We start from the raw sequence: 27955 nt of genomic DNA on the forward strand, positions 1-27955 counted from the left end.
TAGAACTTCTGAGAAAGACATGGACACTTTGGATTCTAGAAATTTGGATTCTAAAGAAGAGTGGTTTTTGTAGGGAGGGTAAGACACAGTGGAGAGAAGCTATGATACCATCTTTTGAAATAAACGGAGCATGCCTTGCTCTTGAGTTCCATCAGGACATTCTTCCCCAAGGTGACTGCCAGACTACATTTAAATATAAAAGAAGTTTCTTGCCAGGTTTCCTGAGGATCACAGAGAAAGTTCAAAGATCAACCTAGCTGCTAAAATGACTCTAAATTGAATTAGGCGGCTGACACAGCAGTGCTTGAACTGTTCATTCAGCAGTTGTTCTCCTTGGCTGACCTGAGCAGGGCTGAAGGCCTTTTGGTGAACCCAGTGTAAAAACAAGTTGGACATTAAGGACCTGTATTTTAACACACCTTATGTGGTGTGTACTTAAATTGGATTTGCAAAAGGACATTAATAAATCATTCTCATGGGGGTACTTTCTGAAAGAACAGGGTGAAAGTGAGTCCTTCCTGTGGCTACTGGGGCCTGGAATTTGGGTTGTGTGAATTTGCATAATCATCACCTTGAAAAGGTGTTGCATCTTACTCCAATTATAGATGAATGGGAGCTATCTTTGTGAGTTGACAGCCCTGGTGAGATCCTGAGGGGTTCCTGGTGGACATCTGTGAGAGTCTGGGCTGCTGGGAGGGCGGGGAGGGAAAGGACAGATGGTAGGTGTTTGGTGGGCTGGGGAGGCTCCCAGAATGACTGCTTGGATAAGACAGGGAAGGTGGATTCTGACCAGTGAGGGAGCATTTCTTTGGGTTCAGAATGACCTTCGTGTCTCCCCCACGAGTCTGAAGTTACAGAGGGAAGGTACGAGGCTTAGCACCTCCCAGCCAGCTCAGGAGGCCGTGTGGCAGAGGGGACCTCACAGTTAACTGTGACTTTCAAAAGGGTGCAGCTCTTACCCTTTTGGTAGTGAGGTCATTTTCCGGAAGGCTCTACAATACTGATATTTTCCAGATGTTTCTCCTCTCTGACTGGCTATGTCTTCCTCTCATCATCCTGCCCTTTCAGTGAAACTGAGATAAAATTTTGCTTGGTGTCTTGGGCATGTGAGAATCTCTCAGCAGTAGGAAGTGATTTAATATCTAGAGCCTTATATTAATATGTATAATAACTTCTTCACTGCTTGTGAATAGCATAAACCCCCCTTTTGTCTGTTCACAGTCAATATTGAAATAAAACCCAAAAGCATCTTTTACAAAAATTTACCTTTTAATGGTGCAGTAGTTTGTAATAATCTGTGTTGGATTTTACGGTTTTCATATCACTTTTTGCTTATATTACCTTACTTAATACAACACATAAATCTGTATAATACATAATACTTTTTTTAATCCTCCTTTTCCAGAGGAGGAGAGGGAGAAATGTCTATTTAAATGTCTATCTTTTGTATATTCTTTTCACTGAACTTCCTGATGTACTGTAGAGCTTCTCTTCTTGCTTTTTTTTTTTTTTTTTTTTTTTTTTTTGCCCATATTAAAAAAAGGGAGGAAATGAAGAAAAAGAAAGCAGCTGGAAAATAAATTTATTAAAAGAATGTAACTTTTCTCACAATTTCCTAATGGATCTTTCAGGTATGTTTTTTGAGGATCTCTTGCCCTAGATTGGTAATAAAACTAGAGCTCTGCAAAATACCTCAGTAAGACAGGTATGTGGGTGCCAGCCCCTGTCCCCACTTCTCAAGGAAAGATTGAGGACTCCTATTCAGCCAGTTGTAGGAGCTTGTGGACACGACCAGGGGGCAGAATTGAGATCTGTTCTCCAGGCTCTCCAGCTTTTGTCAGCATTTCAGAAGCATAAATATCTCCCCTCTTTGGGGCTTTTTGGGTGGAATTAATCCCAAGGAGTTACTAGTTCCTTGGGAGGAGTCCTCCCCTTCCTTTGCGGAGGGCCCTTGGGGCAGCTGCAGAGGCGGTAGTTCACCTGGTCGGGTTTGAGTAAGAGTGATCGCTCTGATTATACTGCATGAGTAAACCGCCTAGTCTGCTTTTCCTGTGCAAAGGTAAGGGGTGAGGGCCCCCCCCCCCCCGCCACACACTCTTTCTTCAAAAGGCCCCCCATCTTGGGCTTGTGAAGCAGGTCTTTCCAGCCCCATGGATCCATATCCCTATTACTTTCTTCCAAAAGTAACGTACGGAACCGAGCAGTTTGAAAAGCGTTCATTTTGGGCGGCTAAGATCCTGAGATTCGGAAAGTTACACGGGCCTGCAAAAAAGCAACCTAAAGATTCAGAAGCATTTCTGTGCCTGCCTATGCATTTATGATTTATGTAAAACACCAGCGCGAGCTGAGATGAGACTTTCTTTCTTCCCTGTGTATAGATTTCCCAGGCATGGCGGGTCTGGGACCCTGAAGGTCCCCCCCGCCCCCCGCCCCTGCCGTGCTGGCCCCAGCGCAGAGTCAGCCCCACCTGCATGCACCCAGCCACCAGCCGCCTGGTTCCCGGCGACGACGGGCTGGGGCGCGCGGGCCCCGGGGGCGGACTCCTGCCGCCCAACTGAGACGCGATTCGTCACTCTGCAGAACTTTCCCCCTGAAAATCCCTGCACTAGAACCAGCCCTCCCGCCCCGCGGAGGTTTTGATTTTAGTGGCTTTCCTTCCTTTTATTTTCTGTCGTGTGCGGGTTTTGGCGTCCAAGCACATTTGCAGCTCGTCCGAGTCCATGTCAGCGGTGGTCGCCCCTGCAGCTGCTCACCCTGACACCATGCACTCCGAAGCAGAAGAATCTAAGGAAGGTATGTTTTTGATATCGATGGGGGGCTCCCACCAAGTTCTGCGGAGGAATGTGGACGTAGTGCGGAGTAGGGGACCAGACGGGAGTTTAAAAGGGAGCGATGGGTACTTTGTCTGCTTTCCCTGCGCCTTCGAAGTTCCCTTAGACCGGAATGCGCCGAACCCTGTACCCTTGTCAACCAGCGGCCGTTCAGAGGAGAGGGGAGGGAGAGTTGGACCTAGCTCGGCCAGCCCAAGAAAAGCTGCCTTTGAGATTTCCCTGGAAACGAAACGGCCCCAGTATTGATTCCAAGAAAGCAAACTATCCTTGGAAGAGCGCTGCCTGCCTGTATCAGGACAGTTGAAAGCCGGATCCTCTGGAAGAGGACCCCTAAGAGTCTAGGGTCCCTTGAAACGGGTTTCAGAAGTTGGAAAAGCTGTGTTTCCGGCCAAAAGGGGAAGCGAGGGGGAGAAGTGAAAAATTTTTATTCGGAGAGTAGGTTTTTTCTTTTTTCTTTTTTTCCTTGCTGGCTTTTTAGCCACGGATTTATTTTGTTGGGGGCTTGTGGGGGGGGGGGCGCATGCACGATATGAGGGAGGCCTTGTGCAGCTTGAAACTGAGTTTGTCTGTTTCTAACTTTGCCGAAGCCAAGGGTTTCACTTACTCCTAACAGAGAACGGGTGACAGGGCTGGAAAAGCTCCAACCCAAACACAATTATACGCGGGTGTTAGTGTGGGGAGTTTATTTGTGCGTGAGTGTTTGTATGCTTTGTTTCCTGAAGCTTCATGTATACAAAAGCCCTCTTGTGAGTTGAGGTAGGAGTGGGGATGGTTGGGGAAAATTAGAGAATAAGAAAGGAGACTGAAATTTCTTTTCGTTTCAAGTAGCCTCTTAAGAAACTGGTAACTTTCAAGTCAATCAGGGCAGCTCTGAGGAGCAGAAAGGAACCCCATCATTTCTCCATTTGCTAGATATCAGTCAGAGGGAGCCCTTGAAACTCTTTTCCTCATCTTGTCTTTTATTGATTCCCCTCCCAAAGTAAAGGGCTGGCATTTACCTTGTGCCCTGCAAGGGAAGCAGTCAGTAAAAAAGAGGCTTGTGTAATAGAAATATGGGGCTGGTGTGAATGAAAAATGACAGCTAGGAGCACTGTTTTTGAGCTTGCTGTGGAGCTGGGGGGGCGGTTAATGTTTCCTTGCTGCTGTGTTCTCTGTCCTGCTGCTGGACGCTTTCCTTTTCTGTCTTTTAAATGGCAATTTACAGTAAGTCAGAAGTAGTCCACGGCACATAGGAAATGGGCTCAGAGAATCCAGTGGTGAACTTTTGTATGAATTATGAGCAGCATTTGAACTGGTATTTTTCTCCCAGGCTTGTTTTTTGTTCTTTTTTCTTTTTCTTGTTCTTTTGATATAAAGGGAGTGGGGAGAAGGTGGAAAAGCAGTCTCCCAGAACATATGATACATTTTTCTACTAGCACCCACATTCTTCCCTCCTGCCCAGCTTACCACTGCAAGCCTGAAAACTGGAGTGAGAAGAGGTCCCTTAATGCATGTCTTCCTGCCCCACCCCTGCCCGTTCCTCACTTTACCCCTCCACTTGCCATCATTTACTTCCTACAGATGTGTAGCAAATTATTTTTTGGTTTCTGCTTTTTCAGAAAGCTCGGAATGTTTCTTTTTAAATAATATGACGTGCTAGAGTTTTAAATTGATGGCATTTAGGGTAGGATATGGGATACCTGTTGAGGAAGATGGAAAAAATACTTTATTAACAAGTGGAATCACGGTAGCTTCTGCCAGGAAATAGAGGACTAGTGTCTGTATATATGTGTGTTTTTCGTGTGTGTTCCTGTCAATTCTTGCAAGACTGGCTATTGGCCATGGTCTAGAACCCTCTGTTTAGCTACCACTACTCAGATGTCTATGAAAGAAGCCGTTATCTTTATATACTTTATCCTTATTAATCTTGGCCCCTCTCCTTAGCTTTTTTTTTTTTTTCTCCTTATGGACTTATTTACCCTGTTTAGTGAGAGCTCACCACAAGCTCTTCACAATGTCTGCATTGCAAGAAAATTGCCTTTGGATGCTTCATGCCTGATTTGCTGTAATGGAAGAGACTTTTAAGTCATTATTCTGAACTGCAGTGAGAGACTAATATACTTTGGGGTCGAATCTGAAAAAAATACCAAGTCAGACTCAGAAATCCTTGGAGGCCAACATATTTGTGTATGTGAGTGAATGTAGAAGAAAATGACTGGGGATATTGTTAAGCGATCATAGCTTAGGACGTACTTGACTCTGTGCCAGGAGTTGTTGAATCTCCATCCTTGGTTAATAGCCACCTCCTAAAGAATTGATTTAATTTTGCCTACTTACAAATGAATAGGTGATTGTGCTTGAGTATTAAACAGAGAAAAAGAACCCAGACCTCACTTTATAAAGAGTTGAATGAGTTTAAGATATCCAGGCAAAATATGAATAGGAAAGCAAGAGACAGGAAGGAGGAGATAGACTTTATTAAATAGGTGAAAGCTGTTGAAAGAATATCATCAGTTGCCAGTGGATGAGGGCTTACTTAAGAGATAGGTTGATGGCCATATTTTTGGCATTTACTTGATTCCTACTGAGCAAATCACTTAGTGATGAAGTAGGAAAATTGAATGGCAGTTAAGATCTGTTAAGATCTTTCTAATGCCAAGCATCAAGGAGTCCTGGTTATTGAAGCATTGGTACTAGAAAGTGAGGAAGCCATTATTAAGCAGGGGGTGCTTCAAAAGGCTTGAGCTCTGAGTGAGCTCAGCTCCTCCTCTCCTGCCCATAATAGCACTTTCCACCACCACCTCTCCCAGTTCTCTCATGCCTCACCAGACCTGCTGTTTCGCAAAGAAAACAGTAACCATCAGACAACTCCCTCAACTTCCTGCTTGCAGACTGACAGACTCACCTTCACCCACACCCACCCTCCCAGTGTCTGTGGAACCGGCATAGTTCCTGCTATGAAGGCCATTCCTTCTGCCTTGGGCTCCTCACTGTACCAGTTGGCTTCCTGTCTTTCCTGGCACCTTCCCTTCTGCATATAGATGGGCGCAAGCTCCCATCTTTGGAGTACTGGCACATGCAGGTCTTATTGTCCAAAGTGTGCTTCTCCCTTCCTGACCCCCTTTATGTGCTCAGCTCTTTGGAGAGGCTTTTTCTGAACCCCCAACCTAAATTAAGACCCCTTACGGCTCTCAGAGCACCCAGTCATTTCCTTGCTCGTGTTCAACACATTGTTTAGTGTCTGTTCTCTAGAACACAAGCTCGTGAGGGCCAGACCATGTCTGTTTTATTCCCCAGGGTGCCTCCTAGACCTACACAGTAAAAGGTGATCAGTAAATATTTATAAAATGAGTGAATGATCTCCAGTCTCTCAAGTTAATCCTTAATACTTTGTTCAATGTTAAACATTTATTTCTCCTTTAAAATGAAACCTGTTTTGGGGAGTTCCTGTCGTGGCGCAGTGGTTAACGAATCCGACTAGGAACCATCAGGTTGCGGGTTCGATCCCTGCCCTTGCTCAGTGGGTTAAGGATCCGGCGTTGCCGTGAGCTGTGGTGTAGGTTGCAGACGCGGCTCGGATCCCGTGTTGCTGTGGCTCTGGCATAGGCCAGTGGCTACAGCTCTGATTCAACCCCTAGCCTGGGAACCTCCATATGCCGTGGGAGCAGCCCAAGAAATAGCAAAAAGACAAAAAAAAAAAAAAACAATAAAACCTGTTTTGTTTTGTTTTTTAAATTTTGCGTGGTTCCTACTTTCTCGCTCTTTCTCCTACCTCCTCCTCTGAAGTCTTTTTCTCTACCACTCCATTGAAATCATCCAAAACACCAGTGATTTCCCAGGTGCTAAAATTACCAGTACCCAGCATTCATATTTTTGTCTTGATCTTACTTGACTTTTTTTTTTTTTCCAGCAGCATTAATGCTAGGAAAACAGTATCCTTGTAACCCTAAACTCCTTCCTTAATTCCTCTGACTACACTGTCCTGATTTCCCTTCCTTCTTCTCGCTGTTTCTTTTCCATCTCCTAGACCTCCATTGTGGGCTTCTCTAAGAGCCAGCTTTACTGCCAGTGACCTGGTAAACACCATGCTTTAAAAAAAAAATTACTATTATTATTTTTTTTGTCTTTTTATCTTTTCTAGGGCTGTACCCATGGCATATGGAGGTTCCCAGACTAGGGGTCTAATCTTTAGCCACCGGCCTATGCCAGAGCCACAGCAATGCCAGATCCGAGCCACGTCTGTGACCTACACCACAGCTCACGGCAACACCGGATCCTTAACCCACTGAGCAAGGCTAGGGATCGAACCCGCCACCTCATGATTCCTAGTCGGATTTGTTAACCACTGAGCCATGAAGGAACGTCTTAAAAAAAAAATTATTAAAATGTTGTTTTACAATGTTGTGTTAGTTTCTGGTGTACAGCAAAATGATTCAGTGTATTTATATTTTTTTCAGATTCTTTCCCATTATAGTTTATTACAAGATGTTGAATATATATTTCCCTGTGCTATATAGTAGGTCCTATTGTTTATCTACTTTTGTATATAGTAATATGTATCTGTTAATCCCAAGTTCCTAGTTTATCACCTCTCCCCACTTTTCCCTTTGGTGGCCCTAAGTTTGTTCTCTGTGTCTATGAGTCCAGATAAACACGTGCTTTGAATATCATACAGGTATCTCAAATTCAACAAGCCCATAGTGAGCTGATCACTGCGTACTCTTCACACATCTGATCCTTCACTTGTATTTTCCCTGAATACTTCTGTGAATATTTCACCACAGTCTTTTGGGCTTCCAAACTGCAAATCTCCTAGTTGTCTTTGACCCTGCCCTCTCCTTTATCTTCAGCTTCCAGCTGACACCTGATGCTTCTCATTATCTGTGCATATATCCGCTTTTCTTCCTCTCCGCCCCCCCCCCCCTCCCCGTTCAAGCTCCCACCTCTCTTCATCAGGGCTGTTGGTTGCCAGAAATGGATATTGATTCCTGCTATCACAAGCAGAAGAATTTATTGAAAGTATATGGGGTGGTTCACACATTCACAAAAAGAATTCGCCTCTGAAAAAACGCATCAGGAAATGCAGCCAAGAATCGCCTGGTCAGGACCTCCCCATGGCCTTTGCCTACTTTACATTTTTTACTGTCACTGCTGGGACTCCAAATGTGAATGAGTAGTTGGTCATCCTTGACATTCAGAAACCTCAGGAGTGCCCATCATGGCACAGCAGAAATGAATCCGACTAGAAACCTTGAGGTTGCGGGTTCGATCCCAGGCCTCGCTCAGTGGGTTAAGGATCCGGTGTTGCTGTGAGCTGTGGTGTAGGTCACAGACGTGGCTCGGATCCTGCGTTGCTGTGACTGTGGCATAGGCCAGCAGCTGTAGCTCCAATTTGACCCCTAACCTGGGAACCTCCATATGCTGTGGGTGTGGCCCTAAAAAGCAAAAAAAAAAAGAAAAGAAAAAAGAAAAGAAATTTCAGAAATAAGCCAGCAGGTTTGTCCATGCTAGATCGTGTCTCTGACCCTTGCTGTCGCTGGGAGAGGGAATTCCTGGTTCCAGTTTGGGAGTGGGAGTTAGGGGATCTGACTCCAAGGACCACCTGCAATATGAGGGTTTCTTCAGAAATAGGAAAGAACTTCTGACGTGGTTCACCAAAATAGCAACCAACATCTACCACACCCCCGGACTGGTTCCTCCAACCCTGGTGGTGCCCTATTTCTTTACTTCCTTGTTCCCTCAACCAGTGTCATTTCCTTTGTTGGGATCACTCTCTGCCCCTCCTCAAGTGGGTACTCTCTCCCACTGTACCCAGTTTGGAGTAGATGATCTTTCACAGTGTGTCCAAAATATCCTATATTCGCCTCACCCTCAGTTGTACCATGTTTTCATGTGTTACTGTTGTTAGGATTCTTGTACTTTGCCTCCACATCATTTGGAATTTTCCAGACTAGGGGTGGAATTGGAGCTGTAGCTGTTGGCCTGTGCCACAGCTACAGCAGTGCCATATCTGAGCCATGTCTCCGACCTACACCACAGCTCACGGCAACACCGGATCCTTAACCCACTGAGCGAGGCCAGGGATCGAATCTGTATCCTCACAGATAGTAGTCAGATTCATTTCTGCTGAGCCATGATAGGAACTCCCATTATGAACTTCTTTTGAAAGCAAGATGTGGACATGTTTTATTTTATTTTCGCTTGATCTAGGGCCTCTCATATGGGAGGGCCTAGTAAAGTATTACCAAATCAATCAATTTAAAATGAGATCACCTGATATGAAACTTTTAAAGTGCTACTTAGAAGTTATATAGCCCCCTCACTTTTTTTTGAGAAATATTTGGATTTATTGAAGTATAGTTGGTTTACAAGGTTGTGATCATTTGTGCTGTATAACAAAGTGTCTAGTCTCACTTTTACAGAAATAATGCCTTCCAAACCTAGAAGACAAATCTATTTAGTGTTTCTTCAGTTTTCCATGAAAGTACTTTAAATGGTAGAAGCAAAATAAGCAGTGTCTGTCATCACTAGGGTCAGGGCCTAATGTGGCTTGTGAGCATCTCAAATTGCCTTGACGACTGAAGAAACTATTTTGAAACTAAAGTGTATTGAGTGCTTTCTTGTGCCACCATAGTTCTAAGCATATGCATATATATATATATGTATATCTCTTCTTTTATACTTGTTTCATAACCCTTTGTTTCAATTCCACATATCAATTAAGAAAACTAAGGATTGAAGAGTTTAAAAACCATGCCTAAACCGACAAAAGATAGAATTTAGATTTGAATGGAAGCTGGCTATCCCTAGAATCTGTGCTTTCAAGCCTGATGGGGTACTTCTGGGAATGTCCAAAAGCTGCCCTCATCCCTCATCCTCAAGTCATCTTGGCACTCAGGAGGATGCCTTCTGTGGTCCTGTGTCTGCTTGCTCCCCACTTTGAGAAGCCAGGAGCATAGAGACCAGGTGTCTGGGAGGAGAAAGAGAAGGGCCCGGGCACACAGGCAGGGGGTCTTGAGCCCCTCCTTCCACCTCAGATGCAGAAGATCTAGGAGCCCAGAATCCAAGCTAAGGGCTAGCGGGAGGTGCCTGGAGTCCACTGAAGCAAGAGGGACAAGAGTGCAATGGGACAAGAGAGGGACCTCACTTTCTGTGCCAGTGACCAGCTTGTGATTGGAGAGCGTGGACTCCCCAGATCAGTGATGTGAAGCAAGTTTCAGTTACATGTGCACTATCGCAACTGGGTAACTTTGTAGCATCCATGGAGTTTCAAGTTTCTTTAAAATCTGCAGGATCACATGTGAATGATTCTGAGCGCCCTTATGTTCTCCTCACTCAATCCGTCATATCTCCTTATTATATGGTAATTTGTTGGGTACCTGCACAGGCATTTGCACGCTCAATTGTAGCCCTCCTAGACTTAAATACCATTTAACAGGCGCCTAACCTATTTCTCAATGCTTGTGCAGTGGTTTCTCTGAGCTCCAGGTAATCTTGAGTCCATCTAGCCATACTCTTTTAGAGCTGGGATTCCCATTTCCTGGTGGGTTTTCAGGAAGCCCATCTGCATCAATCAACTTGCCAGTCAAGGGACTGAAGTCTATCAAGGGCCAGGATGAAGTGTGCCTGAGCGTCGCCCCCCTAAGCTCATGTGCCACTGGGCCCCTTTCAGAGCCTTCCAGGGACCTCATGGTCAGCATCACCCCACCTCCTAGGAATTATAACTCTTCAAGGACACAAAAAGTAAAGACTCCCACCAGTACAAATGGGACCAATACCTGTCAGAGTATTGATCATAGAAAAGTCATTTCATGTTGGTAACTATTAATATCCCCTTACATAATCAAAACACCCAGTGGTATCACGTAAGCTGCCACACCAGGCAGTGTCCTCCTGGTTTTAATCTCACATGCGGTGACAGCTTATATAATCACTTTCCTTGCTCAGCATGACTCTTCTCCCCTTTTCTCTCCCTTTCCCCATCCTTGCTTAGCACAGGGAATGAAGCAGTAGTTTGGCTCTGATGAAATGCGTGGCCCTTGGTGCGGCTGACCTTAATGTCATATATAATGTAGAAGATGCAGCATATGCTCCAAAACACTGGACTTTGATGCCATTGTGTTTCCTTTTATGTAGTCATTAGCCTTTGGGTGCGGTATGCTGATAAGGACTAAAAATGGAAAATCCATTTCGAGATCTCTGCCATACTGTCTCCTCTGCAGTGGACATCACTGATAACCTGGCCTTGCCTGACACCCCCAGCTCTTTAAGCTTAATTATATTGGGGCCTTTTTCTTCCTCACTTCTGAAATGTCCATCAGATGGGATTTACATCACGACTTTCTTGTCCTCATATTAGGATGCTGTTGGAACAACCAGTATAACATGGATGATTAAATTCCCTGCTCCTGGCTGTTGATGATCTAGGAAGTAGCCCAAAAGTGAGTGGGTAAAAGAGAATGCAGTAGAGTAAGACAAAGTCTCAGGACCCAATGATTTCATTTCAAAAGAACGCAGTGGCTGGATTTGCCACAAACCATTTATTTGTCAACATTTCCATCCATATGAGAAAGAGGCTAATGACTTGAGAAACAGTGAGATCAACATGGTTGATACTTCTCTTTCTTCAGTAGATTGTGGCTAAAAAGATAGTATAAACTGGGAATTCCCGTCATGGCTCAGTGGTTAACGAATCTGACTAGGAACTATGAGGTTGCGGGTTCTATCCCTGGCCTTGCTCAGTGGGTTAAGGATCCGGTGTTGCCGTGAGCTATGGTGTAGGTCACAGTCACAGCTTGGATCCCGCATTGCTGTGGGCTCTGGCATAGGCCGGCAGCTACAGCTCTGATTCGACCCCTAGCCTGGGAACCTCCATATGCCGAGGGAGCGGCCCCAGAAAAGGCAAAAAGACAACAACAAAAAAAGATAGTATAAGCTATCTTTAAAAAAAAAAATCAAATCATAACATTTATCTGTAATATTTAAGGAAGCTCTACAGTGAGAAGCCTTTTGTAATTAAAATGATTTCCCCTACAAGTGTGAGTAGAATCACCATGACTTACAGTTAAAAGCAACTTTGCAGGTCCTTTCATCTAACCTTTATCATGTTAGAGTTGAGGAACCAAAGCCTAGAGAGTTGGCATTGAAGCTCTTTCTACCTGCCTTGTGCCTGTTTGGCAAACAAGAAATTTTACAAGTGTAGGTTTTAGCATCCTGGATTTTTGCAAGACATCTGGAAGCAGGGCAAGCTAATCTGTTTGTGTGAGTGTCATCCACTACCTTTTGGGGGGAATTTCCGAAACCTAAATGGAATGTTGAGCACATGGAGATTTCCTATTTCACCTTCTCTTACATGTGCTTCAGGAGAGTAAAAGATGAAGAGGCATTGTGCAATAAGGCTTAGCTCTGCAAATAGGTCCTATTAGATCCCTGGCTTTGAAAGTGGTAGACCAAGTGAGAGGCATTTTAACAGTGAGCTCACTTGTTTTCATTCCTTCAGGAAAATTAGCTCAGTAGCTGGTGGGGCAGCGGCACTCTTCCTTGGAAAGAAGGTGTGCATTCGTGTGGGTGGGAAGGGAGCCGGCATTCAGACACCAGACGTGCAGCTGCAGGAGCAGATGGGCGGCCCACAGCCTGGTTTTCCCCAGAGCACTGCAGGCCTGGTGCATGCTGGGACTCAGAACACACTCAGGCATTCTCCAGCTGCTGATCAAGATGTCTGAAAGAGCAATTGCCTCAATCTTTTTTTCTTCCAGTTTTATTAAGATGTAATTGACACGACAGCACTGTGTAAGTTTAAGGTGTATAGCATCATGGTTTGATTCTCATATGTCATGAAGTGGTTGCCACTTAAGTTTAGTGAACATCCATCATCTCATGTAGGTACAAAATTAAATAGAAAAATTTTTTTCCATCTGGGGAGCGCTTAAGATTTACTCTCCTAACAACTTTCATATAGGACATATAGCAGTGTCAGTGGTATTTATCATGTGTCTTAAATCTTGTTCTGGAGTTCCCATCATGGCTCAGCGGAAACGAACCCAACTAGCATCCATGAGGATACAGGTTTGATTCCCTGGCCTCACTCAGGTTAAGGATCTGGTGTTGCCGTGAGCTGTGGTGTAGGTCACAGATGCAGCTCGGATCTGGCATGGATGTGGCTGTGGTGTAGGCTGGCAGCTACAGCTCCAATTCGACCCCTAGCCTGGGAACCTCCATATGCCGCAGGTGCAGCCCCAGAAAGACAAAAAAATATCTTGTTCTAAGGGCTTAAGGATCTTGAAGAAGAGTTAGATGAGAGGTACAGTATGTCTTGACTGACTGACTATGGAGTGGGCAGTAAATGGCTGAGGGAGTTCTGCTCTGGGAAGCTGTAAGCCTGCAAGTCCTGTGTGTTAGGCTGGTACCTTGTGGTATTTATGGTTTTGAAGGTGTATGGGGGTATGTGTTTGTGTATATAGCATCATGTTTGGGCATATATGGGAATACACTCTCCAGTTTCGTATGACAAACAAGATTTAACTTTATAGGTTACTGGAAACAAAGTTTCTTCCAAGGAAATCCTGAATCAAAGAGGCCACTAAGCAGAATGCCCTTGGTGACCACAACAGCTTGAGGCCTGACACCTTAACACCTCACGTGCCTGAGTCAGGGCCAACTTCTAGGAGAAGAATAAGCAATTCATGAAATGTCTTTCTAGTTTGACCTGCCACCTAATCTTGATGCCAGCTTACCTGGCCCAGGTATGTGTTTTCATGTGGCCATCTCAGCTAAACTGAGATGCTGGGGACCAGAGGTGTTCCTGGGAGCACAGGCTCTGCTGCTTGTGTGCTGGGTGCAGCCTCTCTCTTTCAATCACAGCTGCTTCCTTGGGCCCTGGATACTCATAGAAACCAATATTGGCCAAGTTAGGGCTTCCTCTGAGGGGCCTGGGGAAGCAGATTGTGTATGTAGACAGCCCTGCCCTCGAAGAACTTAGTGTTCAGGTTATCACACACATCACATGTGCATTCATAGCACAAAATACTTGATGAGGAGCTTAGGATGAGTATGGCTGAGGATGAGGCAGCAGAACCTTTGAGAATCTAGGAGAATGTTTACCAGACTCCATCCTGTGCAGCAGTGCTGGGAATTCATAGGCCCTTTAGGCAAGAGGAAAGGAGATGAGAGAGAAGGAAGGAGGCTTACCCCCAGTGTGGAGTGGAGACTGCATTGGTGGGCTGTCTTGCACTGATACATGGGGTCAGCCTAGCTGCCCAGAGGGATGCTATGGGTTATAGACAAGGCACTGGGAGTCAAAGGACCTGTTTTCCTCCTGACTTTGCCCTCGGTTGTCTGCAGCCTTCACTTGCTGCTTAAGTTTCTCTGAACTTGAGTTTCCTCATTTGAAAAATTAAGGCTTTGTTGTTAGACTAAAGCATGTCCATGATACCATTTAGGAGGGAAACACGATTAGTGTGAGGAATTGGGGGCAGATATCGAGCTGGAAAAGGGCAGGTGCAAAGTAATGTCTCAGGAATATTAAGCTAACTCGAGCCCTGAGTTCTGGAGGGCGATCTGAGCTTGGTTAAAGGCACCTGGATAGAAAAGTGTGTGACTGTCCAATCAGAAGAGGAGAATTGGAGTTCCTGTCATGGCGCAGTGGTTAACGAATCCAACTAGGAACCATGAGGTTGCGGGTTCGATCCCTGGCCTTGCTCAGTGGGTTAAGGATACGATGTTGCTGTGAGCTGTGGTGTAGTTCGCAGACACGGCTCGGATCCCACGTTGCTGTGGCTCTGGCATAGGCTGGCAGCTACAGCTCTGATTCGACCCCTAGCCTGGGAACCTCCATATGCTGAGGGAGCGGCCCCAGAAAAGGCAAAAAGACAAAAAAAAAAAAAAAAAAAAAAAAAAAAAAAAAAAGAGAATTCATTTCCTTCATGTGATCTCTGAGGGAAAGATTGAAGAGAGAGGGGAGGGCTGGACTGTGGAATTAGCCTCTGAGAATACCCACTTTTACAACGGAAAGGGGTAGATGCCTCCAATAAAGGAAACAGAAAAAGGAAGTACTCAAGATATAGGAGGAACCCAAGGAGAGGACAGGGCTTTAGAAGCCAGGAGGCTGAGAGGCCCGTGGAGACGGCGGTCAACCATGTCTAAGGAGAGGTGCTGTAGAATATGCGTTGCCGTCTTCTCCTTGGGCAAAAGCTGGGAGCCTAAGTTTGAAGAGCTCATCTGCTCAGGATACCTCATGAGCATTCATTCATTATCTAGTAGGCAACTGAAGGAGTGAGGGAGGGCATGTGGGGCCCAGGGGGTGACTGCCCTAGCTGTGAGCCAGCACCCACGCTCCTGAGGAAGGGAGGCTTTCAACATCTCCACCAGTGCACACCCTCCAAGTGCTAAATGCCGGCAGATTCCTTCCTGATCTCCACCCCCATCACTCCTGACCTCTCCCTGTGGCATTTCGCAAAATCAGCTCTGGTGCATGACGCTAAGAAGTGAATAGAAGTAGGAAATTTAATCCAGCTTTTTATACTAGGAAAAATTTTTGGCCACTCTGAGAATTAGGGAATTTTTCTCTCTTCCCTTTCACCTTCAGTTCCTTTCTGCTCAAGTTTTTTCTTCTTGTGACAGGATTGCCTGTCTTGGCAAACTGCTGATGCTTCTGCCAGGGGCACCCTAGATTTGATATGTAATGTGAACCTCTGAGGGCTTATACGTGTTGTGTAGGATTTGGGCCACACAAGTAAGGGGCCATTCTCAGTAATTTTAAGTTTCTGCTGAGGTGAGAAGCAATGAGATAATGCCTGTGTTGGTGATTAACAGCTTCACCCAGGAGGTGCTGGATAAATAAGGAGACGTATAATCACACTCAGAGGCAGAACCCGCCCGTGGCCTACATATGATATTTAACCTGTTAAGAAGTACTCATTTCCCATTTTGTAGAAAGCAGGCAAGGGTGGACTGGCTTTAAGGAACGTTTTCTTTCTGTAAAGTTATCTGATGAAAGTGAAGTATTAGTGTGCTGACTGTTCTCCTTATTGTAAAGCACTGACCAAACCATTTTCCCTTTTCGAGGGTTAAAATGAGAATCAAATTAGTTGTGAAAAAGATAGAATGAAAATGCACTGTTCCCCAGTATCACAAGTCTAAACGCGCAAGTTTTTCAGAGAAAGGAGATAATTAGGAATTCCAGTCGTGGCTCAGCAGTATCGAACCCAACTGGTGTCCATGAGGTTGTGGGTTCGATCCCTGACCCTTCTCAGTGGGTTAAGGATCCGGCGTTGCCATGAGCTGTATTGTAGGTAGCAGATGTGGCTTGGATCCCAAGTTACTGTAGCTGTGGTTCAGGCTGGAAGTTGCAGCTCCTATTTGACCCCTAGCCTGGGAACCTCCATATGCCACAGGTATGGCCATAAAAAAAAGACAAACAAAACAAAACAAAAAAAAGATTAGAAAGGAGATCATTAAAGAAGGTGTCTCTCCAGAGAGGCTCCAAGGAGGTAGAATTCAGGGGCCAATGCCAATGAAAGGGAAAGAGAACTACTGGAAAACCAGAATAGTGAAGGAAGTCAAGGGAGTGGCCCCTTGGCAGGTTTTAAAGTTTCAGAGGAACAATGAGGAAGAAATAGTGGGAGTGAGGGGGAGTGGTGGCTGTGGAAGGTACAAGGTGGGACCCAGGCCTGATGCAGAGCCTCCAAGTGGAGGGAGAGGAAGGGAGAAGTAAGGAAGTAACTCTGAAATGAAAAAAGGGAAACTAGAGTGGTGAGCAGCAGTATAACTAGGCAAGAGACCACCGTGACTGAGGTGAGAGATCTTGGCAGTTTTCTTTATTTTGATTTTGCAGTGAACAGGAGGTCTGAAGGGGCGCTAGTCTCCCAAGTACAATGCAGACTTGGTGCCCTTTAAATCACAATGTTCGGAGGACACAGAAGGGCTCCAGTTCTTCTCAGGCAGCATTAATGCAGGGGCCCCAAAACAAGGACATGACACTGAGGAATGCTGCTGCTTTTCCAACAGCTAAAGATTGGGGCCAGTCAGAAGCAAGGGTGACTGTTTTGCATTGGCTTGGATTCCTAGTGACTTTCTTACTCAGTTACAATAATGATTTCCTCAAAAAGCTTGCCTGTGGCAGAAGATGAATTAGAAAAGCAGTAATGCCAGCCTGGAAGAATCATCTCAAAGCTGTCAGCAGTACTGTGCCATCCATTTGATGGAAGGCCAGTGGGACTTTTAGTAAGTGACTATTACAGGCATAGAGAGTCATCTCTGTCTGTCTGTCTGTCTGTCTGTCTGTCTCTCTCTCTCTCACACACACACACCCATTGAAGCTGCATCTAATTTCTGGGGGTTTCACTGGTTAACAAGTCTGATGGTGAGCAGAGTTTAATGGGCAGAACTGGTTTAAATTATTTGGCTAGCTCAACCATTGCTCTGACTTGATGATCAAGCTGATAACCTAGAAATGCAGGAGTAGGTGTTTGCCATTCCTGTCCTCGCCATCCACCCCAGCATGCTTTGGGGTCGCCCCCTCTGTGCCAGTGCTTAGGGCATGGGGGAGGGGAGGGGCTCCTTGGGCTCCTCAGCGATGGAACTCCAAGCTGGCTTGTTTCAACACGGCTAAGGGTTAATCAGGTAAATTATAATTGCTGCTGGGAGAGGCAGCCTAGCTGAAGCCTGACGTAGCCCTCAGGGTTGCTAGGGAAAAGGGTCATTCTTAAAATCCTTAATTGCTTTCCTGTCTTTCTCAAAGATAGGTTTTTAATGTAACATCATAATATTGGACCAGTGGATAAATACATTGTTGATGCATATTTTAGTTCTCTGCATTCTTATTTCTTTAAAATTCTCAGGAGACCCTTCCTTTAAAATATACTTAGATCAAAAAAAAAAAAATGGAAAAAAAAATATACTTAGATCGCATTAAAAGAAAAAAGGAATAAATTGATTCTGTTGTTGCTGCTGAGTTCCTTGAGACCTTCTGCATCTTTGGGCATTTTTGTAAATGAAGATGTGGAATGCCAATTGGACTGTTGAATCTAGAGGGTGGAAGTGGGAGAACTATTATAATTGGTAGTGATGCTAGAATATCACAGAAACTACCAGGAAAAAAGTCTCAGATTAATATTGTTTGTTGTTTTCCTTCTTTTTTGTTTTGATGGCACTGTCTATCCTCATTCTGTGAAACAGACAAACCTGTTTTCACTGTATGTTTTTTAAAGCTTCAGTTAGCTAGTTTTTTTTTTTTTTTTTTTTTTTTTAATGCTTGCTGCTGTTTTTTATCCCATGAATGACTCAATTGAGCGAATGTAGGCAGCTACTAAACTTGGCAGTTTGTCGCCATCATCATGCCCCTGGACAGGAAGTGTTCAGTATAGATATGACTAACCAGTTTCCAGGCTTAAAAATAAAGTGGGGGATTTCTGGACAGAATAGGTCTTTGTCGTTCATTTCAACATGCCTGATAAATGTGAAGCTCATGGCAGCCCCTTGGCTTTCTCACTTTTTCCAGGCCGTCACTTCACCTGACATTTTCTGTTATACCGATTGAAACTTACTTTACGGTGTTAGTGGGGGGTTTTTGGGTTTTTTTGTTTTTGTTTTTTAATGTAATAAGTGGATATTTGAATAGTCGTGAGAATCAGCCAGAGTCCGTTTTCTCTCCTTTGCTGCCTCTTTGAGTTTGAACTCCTTTTAAATCATCCCCCTCCTGAGGTAGGTAATGGGGAAATAATCTTTACCAGCCTGTGTAGGAGCTTAAACTGAAAGCAGCAAGGACCTGCCCGGACTGCTGTATGTACTGTGTGATTTGTCTTGAATCTAAGGCCCACATGAAGCAGCATTTTTTTTGCCCCCCAAAATTATTTCCAATCATTCTGGTGATTCTTAAATTTCTTTTGTCAGATAACCCCTTACCACCTCAGGAAGGATTTGTGCTATTTTGACAGATACCGAAAGGCTTTTTGGCATTTTATTGCCTACTATTGTTTCAGAACTGTAAAGATAACTTCATTTTTTATTTTGTCTGAACTGTCTCCCTAAATAATTTTCCCTTCCTTAATACAGTTTTTTCCTCTGCTTTCTTTTTTATTCTAAACAGCTGTGTGTGTGTGTGTGTGTGTGTGTGTGTGTGTGTGTGTGTGTGTGTGTATCCTAGGGATTTAAGAAGTCTTACTACCATGTTTTATGGAAATGCTAAGTTAGATAGAACATTTATTAGATGAGAAGGTCTCTAGCACCACCACCACCACCACCACCACCAAAAAAAAAAAGGGTTTCTCTTAACTCTGCAAGTGTTTGTCTCTGAACTTCTGTTTTTCAAATAAGAAACTGCTGGGAAATGATGATTTAAGATACAAAATGCATGCAAATATTTTTAGTTTGGGTTAGGTTGAGGTCAGTAATGGTTCTTTGGGACAACTAGGCATCATTTGCCAAATTTAGTAATAAATCATACACTTAAAAAGAATGGAGTCGTGGTTACTGTACTTTGGCCATATGTGGCTTTGACTCCTCGTTGAGGCTTCTTTTGTGCTTCTCCTTATTGCTCCTCCTCTGTTTTCAAGACCAAGGCAGGGCAGACTAGAGTAGTCCCTGCTATGCCTTGGGTTAGAACTTCATAAAAATCCAGTCTTTTGAAAATATAGGAATCCTGTACTCCAAAGAACCTCTACCTGTTCGATTAAGATGTTTTCAGACGGAAGGGGGAACTGTGTATACAAGCCAAGCTTTCAGTGAATAAAATGATTCCCTGATCTATAATGTTAATCTTCTCTACCTTTGTGCTTTTGTTGTGCAAGACTTCTCTAGTGTTTATGGTGACGGGTACATTGTAGGCAAATGGAAAATGCTCAATAACCAATGAAGTGTGAGGGTAAACATATGATCCAACTATTTTGCAGAATAATGTAAACCCCTGCTCTTTTCATGAGATTCGACCATCCAGACCAGCATCTGGTCTTGCTTTAGTACAGGAGGGCACTGTGCTTAGTAGGTGGTTGTACCATTCACAGTGCCAGAACTCCGCTAAAACCAAGGCAGACATTCAGAATATGTTGTGCCTAGGAGGGGCATTTAAGAAGGCTTGTTAGGGCCTTCTTTTTGCTGGTTCCCTTGAGACCATGGAGGTGATAACCAGTCTTTTAGCCAGTGTTTTGAATCTCAGCGGTCAGGCCTAAGATTAGTATACACCCATGGGAGGGCTTGGAGCAGACCAGATCCATTGGGGCTGATGGAGGCTGTAACAGGCTAACTTACTACTCTCTTGAAAAGTGATAGAAACTAGAGAATTATCTTTAAAATTACGGTCTGACAGGTTTTATCATCAGAACACTTCTGGTGCGTCTTTTGGTGCAATGGAAAAGGAAGTGGTTAGGCAACCTTTGTTTGAAATTCTTGCTTTTTGGGCGGCGGGGGGAGGCCCCGCAGCAGTGGCATATGGAAGTTCCCAGGCTAGGGGTCAAATTGGAACTGCAGCCATAGCAACACCAGATCCAAGCCACATCTGCAACCTACACCATAGCTCATGGCAACCCAGGATCCTTAACCCATTGAGCAAGGTCCAGGATTGAAGCCTCATCCCCATGAGTACTAGTTGGGTTCGTTTCCGCTGAGCCACAACAGGAACTCCTTGACTAGTTTTTTTGTTTGCTCTACCAGAAAAGCATCTCCTTTTCATTTCATTGGAATCATACATCTGTGGAGTTCTGAGTTCTGGCCATTGGGACATAGATGGATCAGCCCAAATTAGCTTTTTACTAGTTAAATCCAATTTAAAAGGCAATTTTAGGAGAAAGATTAGAGAAGAGAAAAATGGTACTTGATTGAGGGACAGAGACACAGGGTGGATCCAGATGTAATAGTCTTTGGGGCTGGGTAAATCCTTTGAACAACTAAAATTTCAGTTTTCGGTTGTTAGTTTATACCTAGAAGATGAGAGTTGGGCTTTATCAGCCTTTGAAAGCAAATTAAAGGCCTCAGCTCTCTTTAACCATGCACATATGTGCTTGGAAATTCTATCCAATAATGAATGATAAAGTTAAATTGCTGACCAAAATGATCTGAATTATGCCTAAAAAGAAAATCTTGCCTCTAAGACCAGAGGGGCCGGATGTGCTGGCCATTTCTAGGCTGGGGCCACCACTTTGCCTTGAGCCCAAAGACAAAGAAATAGCTGTTACTCAGACCTCTACTGACTGAACACCAGCCCCCACCTAGTGTTCCAGGAATCTTCTCAGCCACTCCCAATGATAAAGGAAAATACTATATTAAAATATCTCAGATTCTTTTCCTCCATCAGAATGCAATGAGCCATAAATTAGTTCAAGAAAATACGACCCAACCCCTAACCCCTGATACCTTATTAGAAACCATTAAAACTTTGGAGACCGAGAAGATTATTAAGGCCTACATTTGGAACCTGGAATCTTAATCCAAGAGTTCTAAAACATCCTTCCTTTTTTTTTTTTTTTTTTTTTTTTGCCCGTATCTAAGGTTGCTACATTTTGTGAAAATACCAATTTAATTAAAGAAAAATACTCACAGATGCTAGACACCTGCTATTTAAGAATTACATATCCTTTAATGTTAGCTAGAGTCTCTAAACATTCAGTTAAACATAATCTCTAGGAGTTCCCATTGTGGCTCAGTGGTTAACAAATCTGACTAGGAACCACGAGGTTGGGGGTTTGATTCCTGGCCTCGCTCAGGGGTTAAGGATCCGGCATTGCCGTGAGCTGTGGTGTAGGTCACAGACTCGGCTCGGATCCCATGTTGCTGTGGCTATGGCATAGGCCGGTGGCTACAGCTCCAATTCGACCCCTATCCTGGGAACCTCCATGTGCCACACGCGTGGGTGCGGCCTTAGAAAAAACAAAAAGAGAAAAAAAAAAAAAACATAATTTCTAAATTTTGGTGGCAGCAGTATATTATATGGTTTTATTTTATAGGATGTAGTGGGAAAAGATTTCATATTGATTTATCAAGAGGGAAAATATGGCAGAATTCATTCTGGATATTTACTATTGAATGTGCCCTGCATTGGAATGTGGGTGGAGTTCTGGCATTTGTGTATTTGTATGTTTTGAGGAAATAAAGGTATAGAAAAGCACTTGTCTATTGCCTATATAAAGACTAACTGTACAGCTGACAGCTTAAAAATACTGCAGGAGATGACATTTCATATCTAACAGTAGCATCTGTTTCCTTCATTCTAAGATCAACAAATGGCATTCAAGATGAATGCTGAAAATGTAAGAGGAAAAGCCCTTCTTTTTGGCAAATCTGTTAACTCGCCTTACCATCCATTTCAAAGCAGGATTAGACTACATGACATGAATTGAAAATTAACAGGAGATTAGTTCAAGGGGAAAACTGTTCGGTTAGGAAAGATTTAATTTTCAAATTTAAAAACGGACTCAAATCATACATTTTAAATACTTGAATAAGTTTTTCCTAAGCGTTTAGTCTTTATAATGGACATTGTCTCACATCTGAGAGATAAACTCAACATTACTTTTCTAAGATATCTTCTACTTTTTGTACTAATGAGGATGTTAGAAATCATATGAGGAAGAAAATTAAAAAAAAAAAAAAAAGCAGATTGGAGTTCCCGTCGTGGCTCAGTGGTTAATGAATCTGACTAGAAACCATGAGGTTGGGGGTTCGATCCCTGTCCTTGCTCAGTGGGTTAAAGATCCCTGGCCTTGCTTAGTGGGTTAAAGATCTGGCATTGCTGTGACTTGTGGTGTAGGTTGCACACGCAGCTTGGATCCTGCATTGCTGTGGTTCTGGCGTAGGCCGGCGGCTGCAGCTCCAATTAGACCCCTAGCCTGGGAAACTCTATATGCAGCGGGAGCAGCCCTAGAAAAGACAAAAAGACAAAAAAAAAAAAAAAAAAAAAAAAAAGCAGATTGTTTTTCTCCATAGGAACAGTTTTATTTGGAGGTTCTGTTATTTATCAGTAAAAAGTAACCACTAGATATGATCAGGAATATTTCACAAGAACAAAGATATGATCATAAACTGTGCTAATCATTTGACACAGTAAAATTATGTTTCTAGCCTTATAAAATGAGTGTCAATGCACCATGTATACTATCTTCTAAGGCCTCCAATCTTTTAAAAGATTAATCTGGATACCATAGAAGTACAAATTTACCATATAAATTGTCTCCCAATACATATTTTTTAATGTTTGGTTAGTGAACATTGCTTTTATTTGCTTGTGGAAATCTTTGTCCTGTGTCTCTACCAAGTAGAACCAGGTAATGTGAATCAGTTCTTCCTGGGTGTGAGTGACACCTGGGGTCGTCACAGACTCAGCCCCTTTGTCTACCCCAGAGACAAAGCCTAGGCACCGTGCCCCGCTTTCCAGCGCGCCAGGCACACTTACTTTCCTTTAAAACAAAACCTGACTGGAGTTCCCATTGTGGCACAGCAGAAACAAATCTAACTAGTATGCATGAGGATGGGCGTTTGATCCCTGGCCTTGCTCAGTGGGTCAGGGATCCGGCATTGCTGTGAGTTGTGGTGTAGGTTGCAGACACAGGTCAGATCTCATGTTGCTGTGGCTGTGGTGTAGGCTGGCGGGTGTAGCTCTGATTTGACCCCTTCCCTGGGAACTTCCATATGCCTTAAAAGCAAAAAATATTTTTTTTAAAAAGCAAAAATTAAAAGGGACCTAAAAAGCAAAGAAGTAAAAATTAATAAAAATAAATAAATAAAACAAAGCTTGAATAAATTGGATAGCTCTAAAAAGCAAAAAATAAAAATAAATGCAAATAAAAAATAAAACAAAGCCTGACTAAACAGAATAGCTCTTACTTCAGCACCCCCATTGTTACTATAGTCTATGCTGTATAATATCCTCAAGTGTGTCTTTCACCATATGGGCATTTCATCCATTAGGACATGTTTCAGTTCACTTAGAACCTGGTTTGCAATTTCTGAAAGTCACTTCAGAACTCTCCTCACCAGGGATGTCAAGGCAGAATACGCCAGGTGTCTGGCCAGGTGTAAGTTAATGCCAGTGGCTTTCAGCAGAGGTTAGGCAGCGTGGAAGCCCTACCTCTGTCCTTGAGGGGTTTTCAGTGCGAAGGAGGTAGCTGACTGGTGCATGTGGAAGTCGTTGTCAGGGGGCTGCCACATTATTGGGGTTAGCGAGGTGCAGGACAGGCTGTCTGTGGCTGAGATTGCTAAGGCATAGCTGTGGAGATGAGTAGCCTTGGCAGGACGTTTTGGACAAGATTCTGCAAAGTGTGGTGCGTGTGCCATTGGTGGTGGTACAGTAAGTGATTTTAGGAGGCCCCAGGGATAGAGTTAGATCATCTTCAGTAGCTTTACAAGACGATTAGTCCCTGTCAGCTCGCTTGGAATCCCTTGCATCATTTCCAGAGAATGCCTGTGTTTGGGACTGGGTGACCTTTGCCATCTTTCTCACACTGACTCACCTCTTTGGTGCTATGCAGGTAGACATGGGGCTCCTGGGCTTTGGCAGGCAACAATATCGTGCTTGAAATGAACAGTGTTGGGTTCTCATCGACGTAATTTTTATGATTGGAAAAATTTCAATGATTTTTATAATTATGGTATATTTAGGGGGAAGAATACCAGTTTCCCTTCACATAGTGTATGTCGTTCTCTTTTTATTTTTTTATTTCATTTTTTCCCTTTTTTTTGGCCTACACCTACAGCATGCAAAAGTGCTCAGGCTAGGGATCAAACCCACATCACAGCAGTGGCCTGAGCTACAGCTGTGACAATGCCGGATACTTCACCTGCTGAGTCACTAGGGAACCCGATGGGTCCCTTTTTAAATAAATTTATTTATTTTTTTACTAAGATATTAAGTAACTGGAGGGAAATAAAATACAGATAGTAAGTAGAAAACAAAGGCAAATATTTGCAGCGGCATGGATAGACTTGAAGGGCATTATGCTATGTGAAATAACTCAAAGATAAATACTATTTATCATTTATATGTGAAATCTAAAAAATACAACAAAGTAGTAGGTGTAACAAAAAAGGGACAGCTTCACATATAGAACAAACTAATGGTTACTGGTGAAGAGGGAGGGACGGGGAATATGGGGGCTAGGGGAGCAGGAGGTACAAATGTTGGGGCTAAGACAGGCTACAAGGATGTATGTTACAACATAGGGAATAGAGCCAGTATTTTGTATAATGTAAATGGAAAGTAACCTTTAAAAATTACATTACTCATTTCTTAATTAAAAAAGAAAACAAAGGCGAGTTGTGACAGCAGTTCCCAAAGGATAAGGGTTTAGATTGTTGTTCATGTAAATACCAGGTGGCTTTTTGGGTGAAGAGAGAGATTTCAGCAAATATCCTAGGGTGGAAAAGACAAGGCATTTTGAGGGAAAGGTGACTCTAGAAGCTAGTGGAAGACTGGGAACCTTTTGACGAGTCAGAACGAGGAAGCCGCCTTGCTCAGCTTGATAGCAGAGGACTGCAAGCCCTTTAGAATCACTGCCACAGTCACACCCAAGTCTGAAAAGTGACTCAGAAAGGTCTGAGTCCCTGATCCTTCAAAGCAGGGATGGCCAACTCACATGCCTTGGCTAATTTCCTGGCCCTGTGGGTGTGTGGCCAGATGGGAAACCAGACAGGACCTGTTTCTTAGCTCCCCACACCCCCCCACACCCCTAAATGTTACCAGAAGGTCAGATTTTTTCTTTAGAAGCTGGAAGTGTGCATTTTTAATGTCCATGCTCCCAACTTTTACATGTTTTTACTAATAAGAAAATTAAAATATTATGACTGCTCATTTCGTGGTTGATGGAACAGTCCTGGAATTAGATAGTGGTGGTTGTGGCACATTGTGATATAAATAAAAATCACTGAGCTGTACACTTTTGAAAGGGTTACAGTGGTGAGTTTTATGTGCAATGGATTTTATCTCAGTTTTAAAAAGAGAAAAAAAATGATAGGGACCCAACCAAAACATGTTACCATCCCAAAGTTTGTAAGCTCTCTTTTATATGGAGGACTTACTCTTTGCTTATTCTGATAACCCAACACAAAGCACCTTTCCAGGAGAGCCAGCGACAAGCAGTTAATGGGGGTCACATTGTAACCCTGCTTGACCTCTGGACCTCTTTCTCCTCCTGTGGTCTCCAGGGCTTCTTCCATCTCTAAAAGTAGGACTGGTGATAGAAATGGGGAGAGGTGGGATGGTGACCTTAATTCTGGAGCCCAGAGTGAGTAGGCGGAAAGACAAAGCTGCAAAAAGGTGGGGGTTGCCAAAGTGTTTTGGAGATGTGATTTATTGTGTTATTTGGCAACTAGAGGTGAAATTGATCAGTTATGTTATTTGCCAAAGTTTATTTCACCCAAATATCTACCATCAGGGAAGTAATCCATCTCCAAGACAGAAAGTTAATGTACTTAGGGAAACATTTTTTAGTCCTTAAAAGAGATCAACTATACTGGCCTTTTTTAGTTATTTTCTTTAACTGAAGAATGAGTTTAATATACCAAGTATGACTCAGCATCAAAGGATCATGGTTATTCTAACAAAACTATTTGTTTTTATGATGTTGAGGGCCTTTTATTTTTAATTCTACATATAATATTTAGTCAATTACAATAAGGACAAAATAGAAAACTCAAGATTCTTATGTTATCACCCTCATGTTTCAACTTTTTCTTTTTTTTTTTTTTTTTTGTCTTTTTGCCTTTTTCTAGGACCGCTCCCGTGGCACATGGAGGTTCCCAGGCTAGGGGTCTAATTGGAGCTGTAGCCGCCAGCCTACACCAGAGCCACAGCAACGGAGGATCCGAGCCGCGTCTGCAACCTACACCGCAGCTCACGGCAACGCCGGATCCTTAACCCACTGAGCAAGGCCAGGGATCGAACCCAAAACCTCATGGTTCCTAGTCGGATTCGTTAACCACTGCGCCACCAAGGGAACTCCTCAACTTTTTCTTATAACAAGCTAGCAAAGAAAAGTAGAGTTTATGCGTTTTTAAAATTTCCAGTTTTTGGAGTTCCCATTGTGGCTCAGTGGTAGCGAACTTGACTAGTATCCATGAGGACACAGGTTCCTCCCTGGCCCCACTCAGTGGGTTAAGGATCTGGCATTGCCATGAGCTGTGTTATATATAAGGCACAGACTCAGGTCAGATCCTACATTGCTATGACTGTGCTGTAGACTGGCAGCTGTAGCTGCAATTCAGCCCCTAGCTTGGGAACTTCCATGTGCTCTGAGTGCGACCCTGAAAAAAAAAAAAAAAAAAGAAAGAAAAAAGTCAAAAAGAAAAATTTTTTTAATTAAATTTCCAGTTTTTTATAAATTTATCCTTAAAAATATGCCTTTTTTAATCTTAAAAAAGCAGTAGTTGGAGTTCCTTCCATGGTGGCCTTGTAAGTAAAGGATCTAGCGTTGTCACTGTTATGACATGGGTTCAATCCCTGGCCCAGGAACATCCCCCCCCCAAAAAAAAGGGCAACACTTACCCTAAAAACAGAATTATCTCTGCAGAGTGTGGGTTATTCAGTAATTCTTAGCAGTTTCAAATGTTATCAAAAGATGATTTTTTGGAGTTCTGGCCAAGATGCAATGGGTTAAGCATCTGACTGTAGCAGCTCTGGTGGCTGTGGAGGCACAGGTTCGATTCCCAAACCAGCACTGGTTAAAGGATCCAGCATTGCTACAGCTGCAACACAGGTCACCACTGTGGCTCAGATTCATTCCCTGGCCCAGGAACTTCCATGTGCTGCAGGTGTGGTCATAAATTTTTTTTTTTTTAAAAAATGTGTTGAGTGAATGAATGAGTGACTACTGGGAGAAGGCTTTTTTACTAAAAGTTTCTTTACTCTTTGGAGGTCTAAACTGATATGGAAAATTCAAGTTCAAATTTCTCCCAGGATAGTTATAAATTTAACAAATTCACTACCTCTGTGAGATCCAGTGAGTACATTCTGTAGAAATTAGGAAAATGGAGTTCCCTTGTGGCCTAGTGATTAAATGAACCTGGTGTTGTCACTGCTGTGGCTTAGGTCCCTGGTATGGCTTAAATTTGATCCCTGGCCTGAGAATTTTCACATGCTATAGGTGCTGCCCCCCCCCAAATGCAAGAAATTAGGGGGAGATTTTGATGCCCAAAGGTAGCTTCCTGAAGCCTGTGGCTAAAAAACA

At 43.5% G+C, this 27955-nt stretch overlaps 1 protein-coding gene across 6 annotated transcripts in view; it reads left to right on the forward strand.

Moving 5' to 3' along the window:
- TNFAIP8 (TNF alpha induced protein 8) overlaps positions 1-27955 on the forward strand; it is a 133917-nt gene that overhangs the window by 89334 nt on the left and 16628 nt on the right. Inside the window, exon 3 of one of the 6 annotated variants that reach the window (XM_085009414.1) lies at positions 2379-2793. The exons of 4 other annotated variants lie outside the window; for them this stretch is intronic. In XM_085009414.1, the coding sequence (XP_084865540.1) occupies positions 2721-2793 (73 nt within the window). In that variant the 5' untranslated portion in view covers positions 2379-2720. 6 annotated transcript variants of the gene reach the window in all.

The sequence above is a fragment of the Sus scrofa genome, chromosome 2, assembly GCF_054392235.1.
Source record: "Sus scrofa isolate SSC_HxYL_T2T_F1_AM1 chromosome 2, Sscrofa_HxYL_maternal_Yorkshire_Landrace_v2.0, whole genome shotgun sequence".
Lineage (NCBI taxonomy): Eukaryota > Metazoa > Chordata > Mammalia > Artiodactyla > Suidae > Sus > Sus scrofa.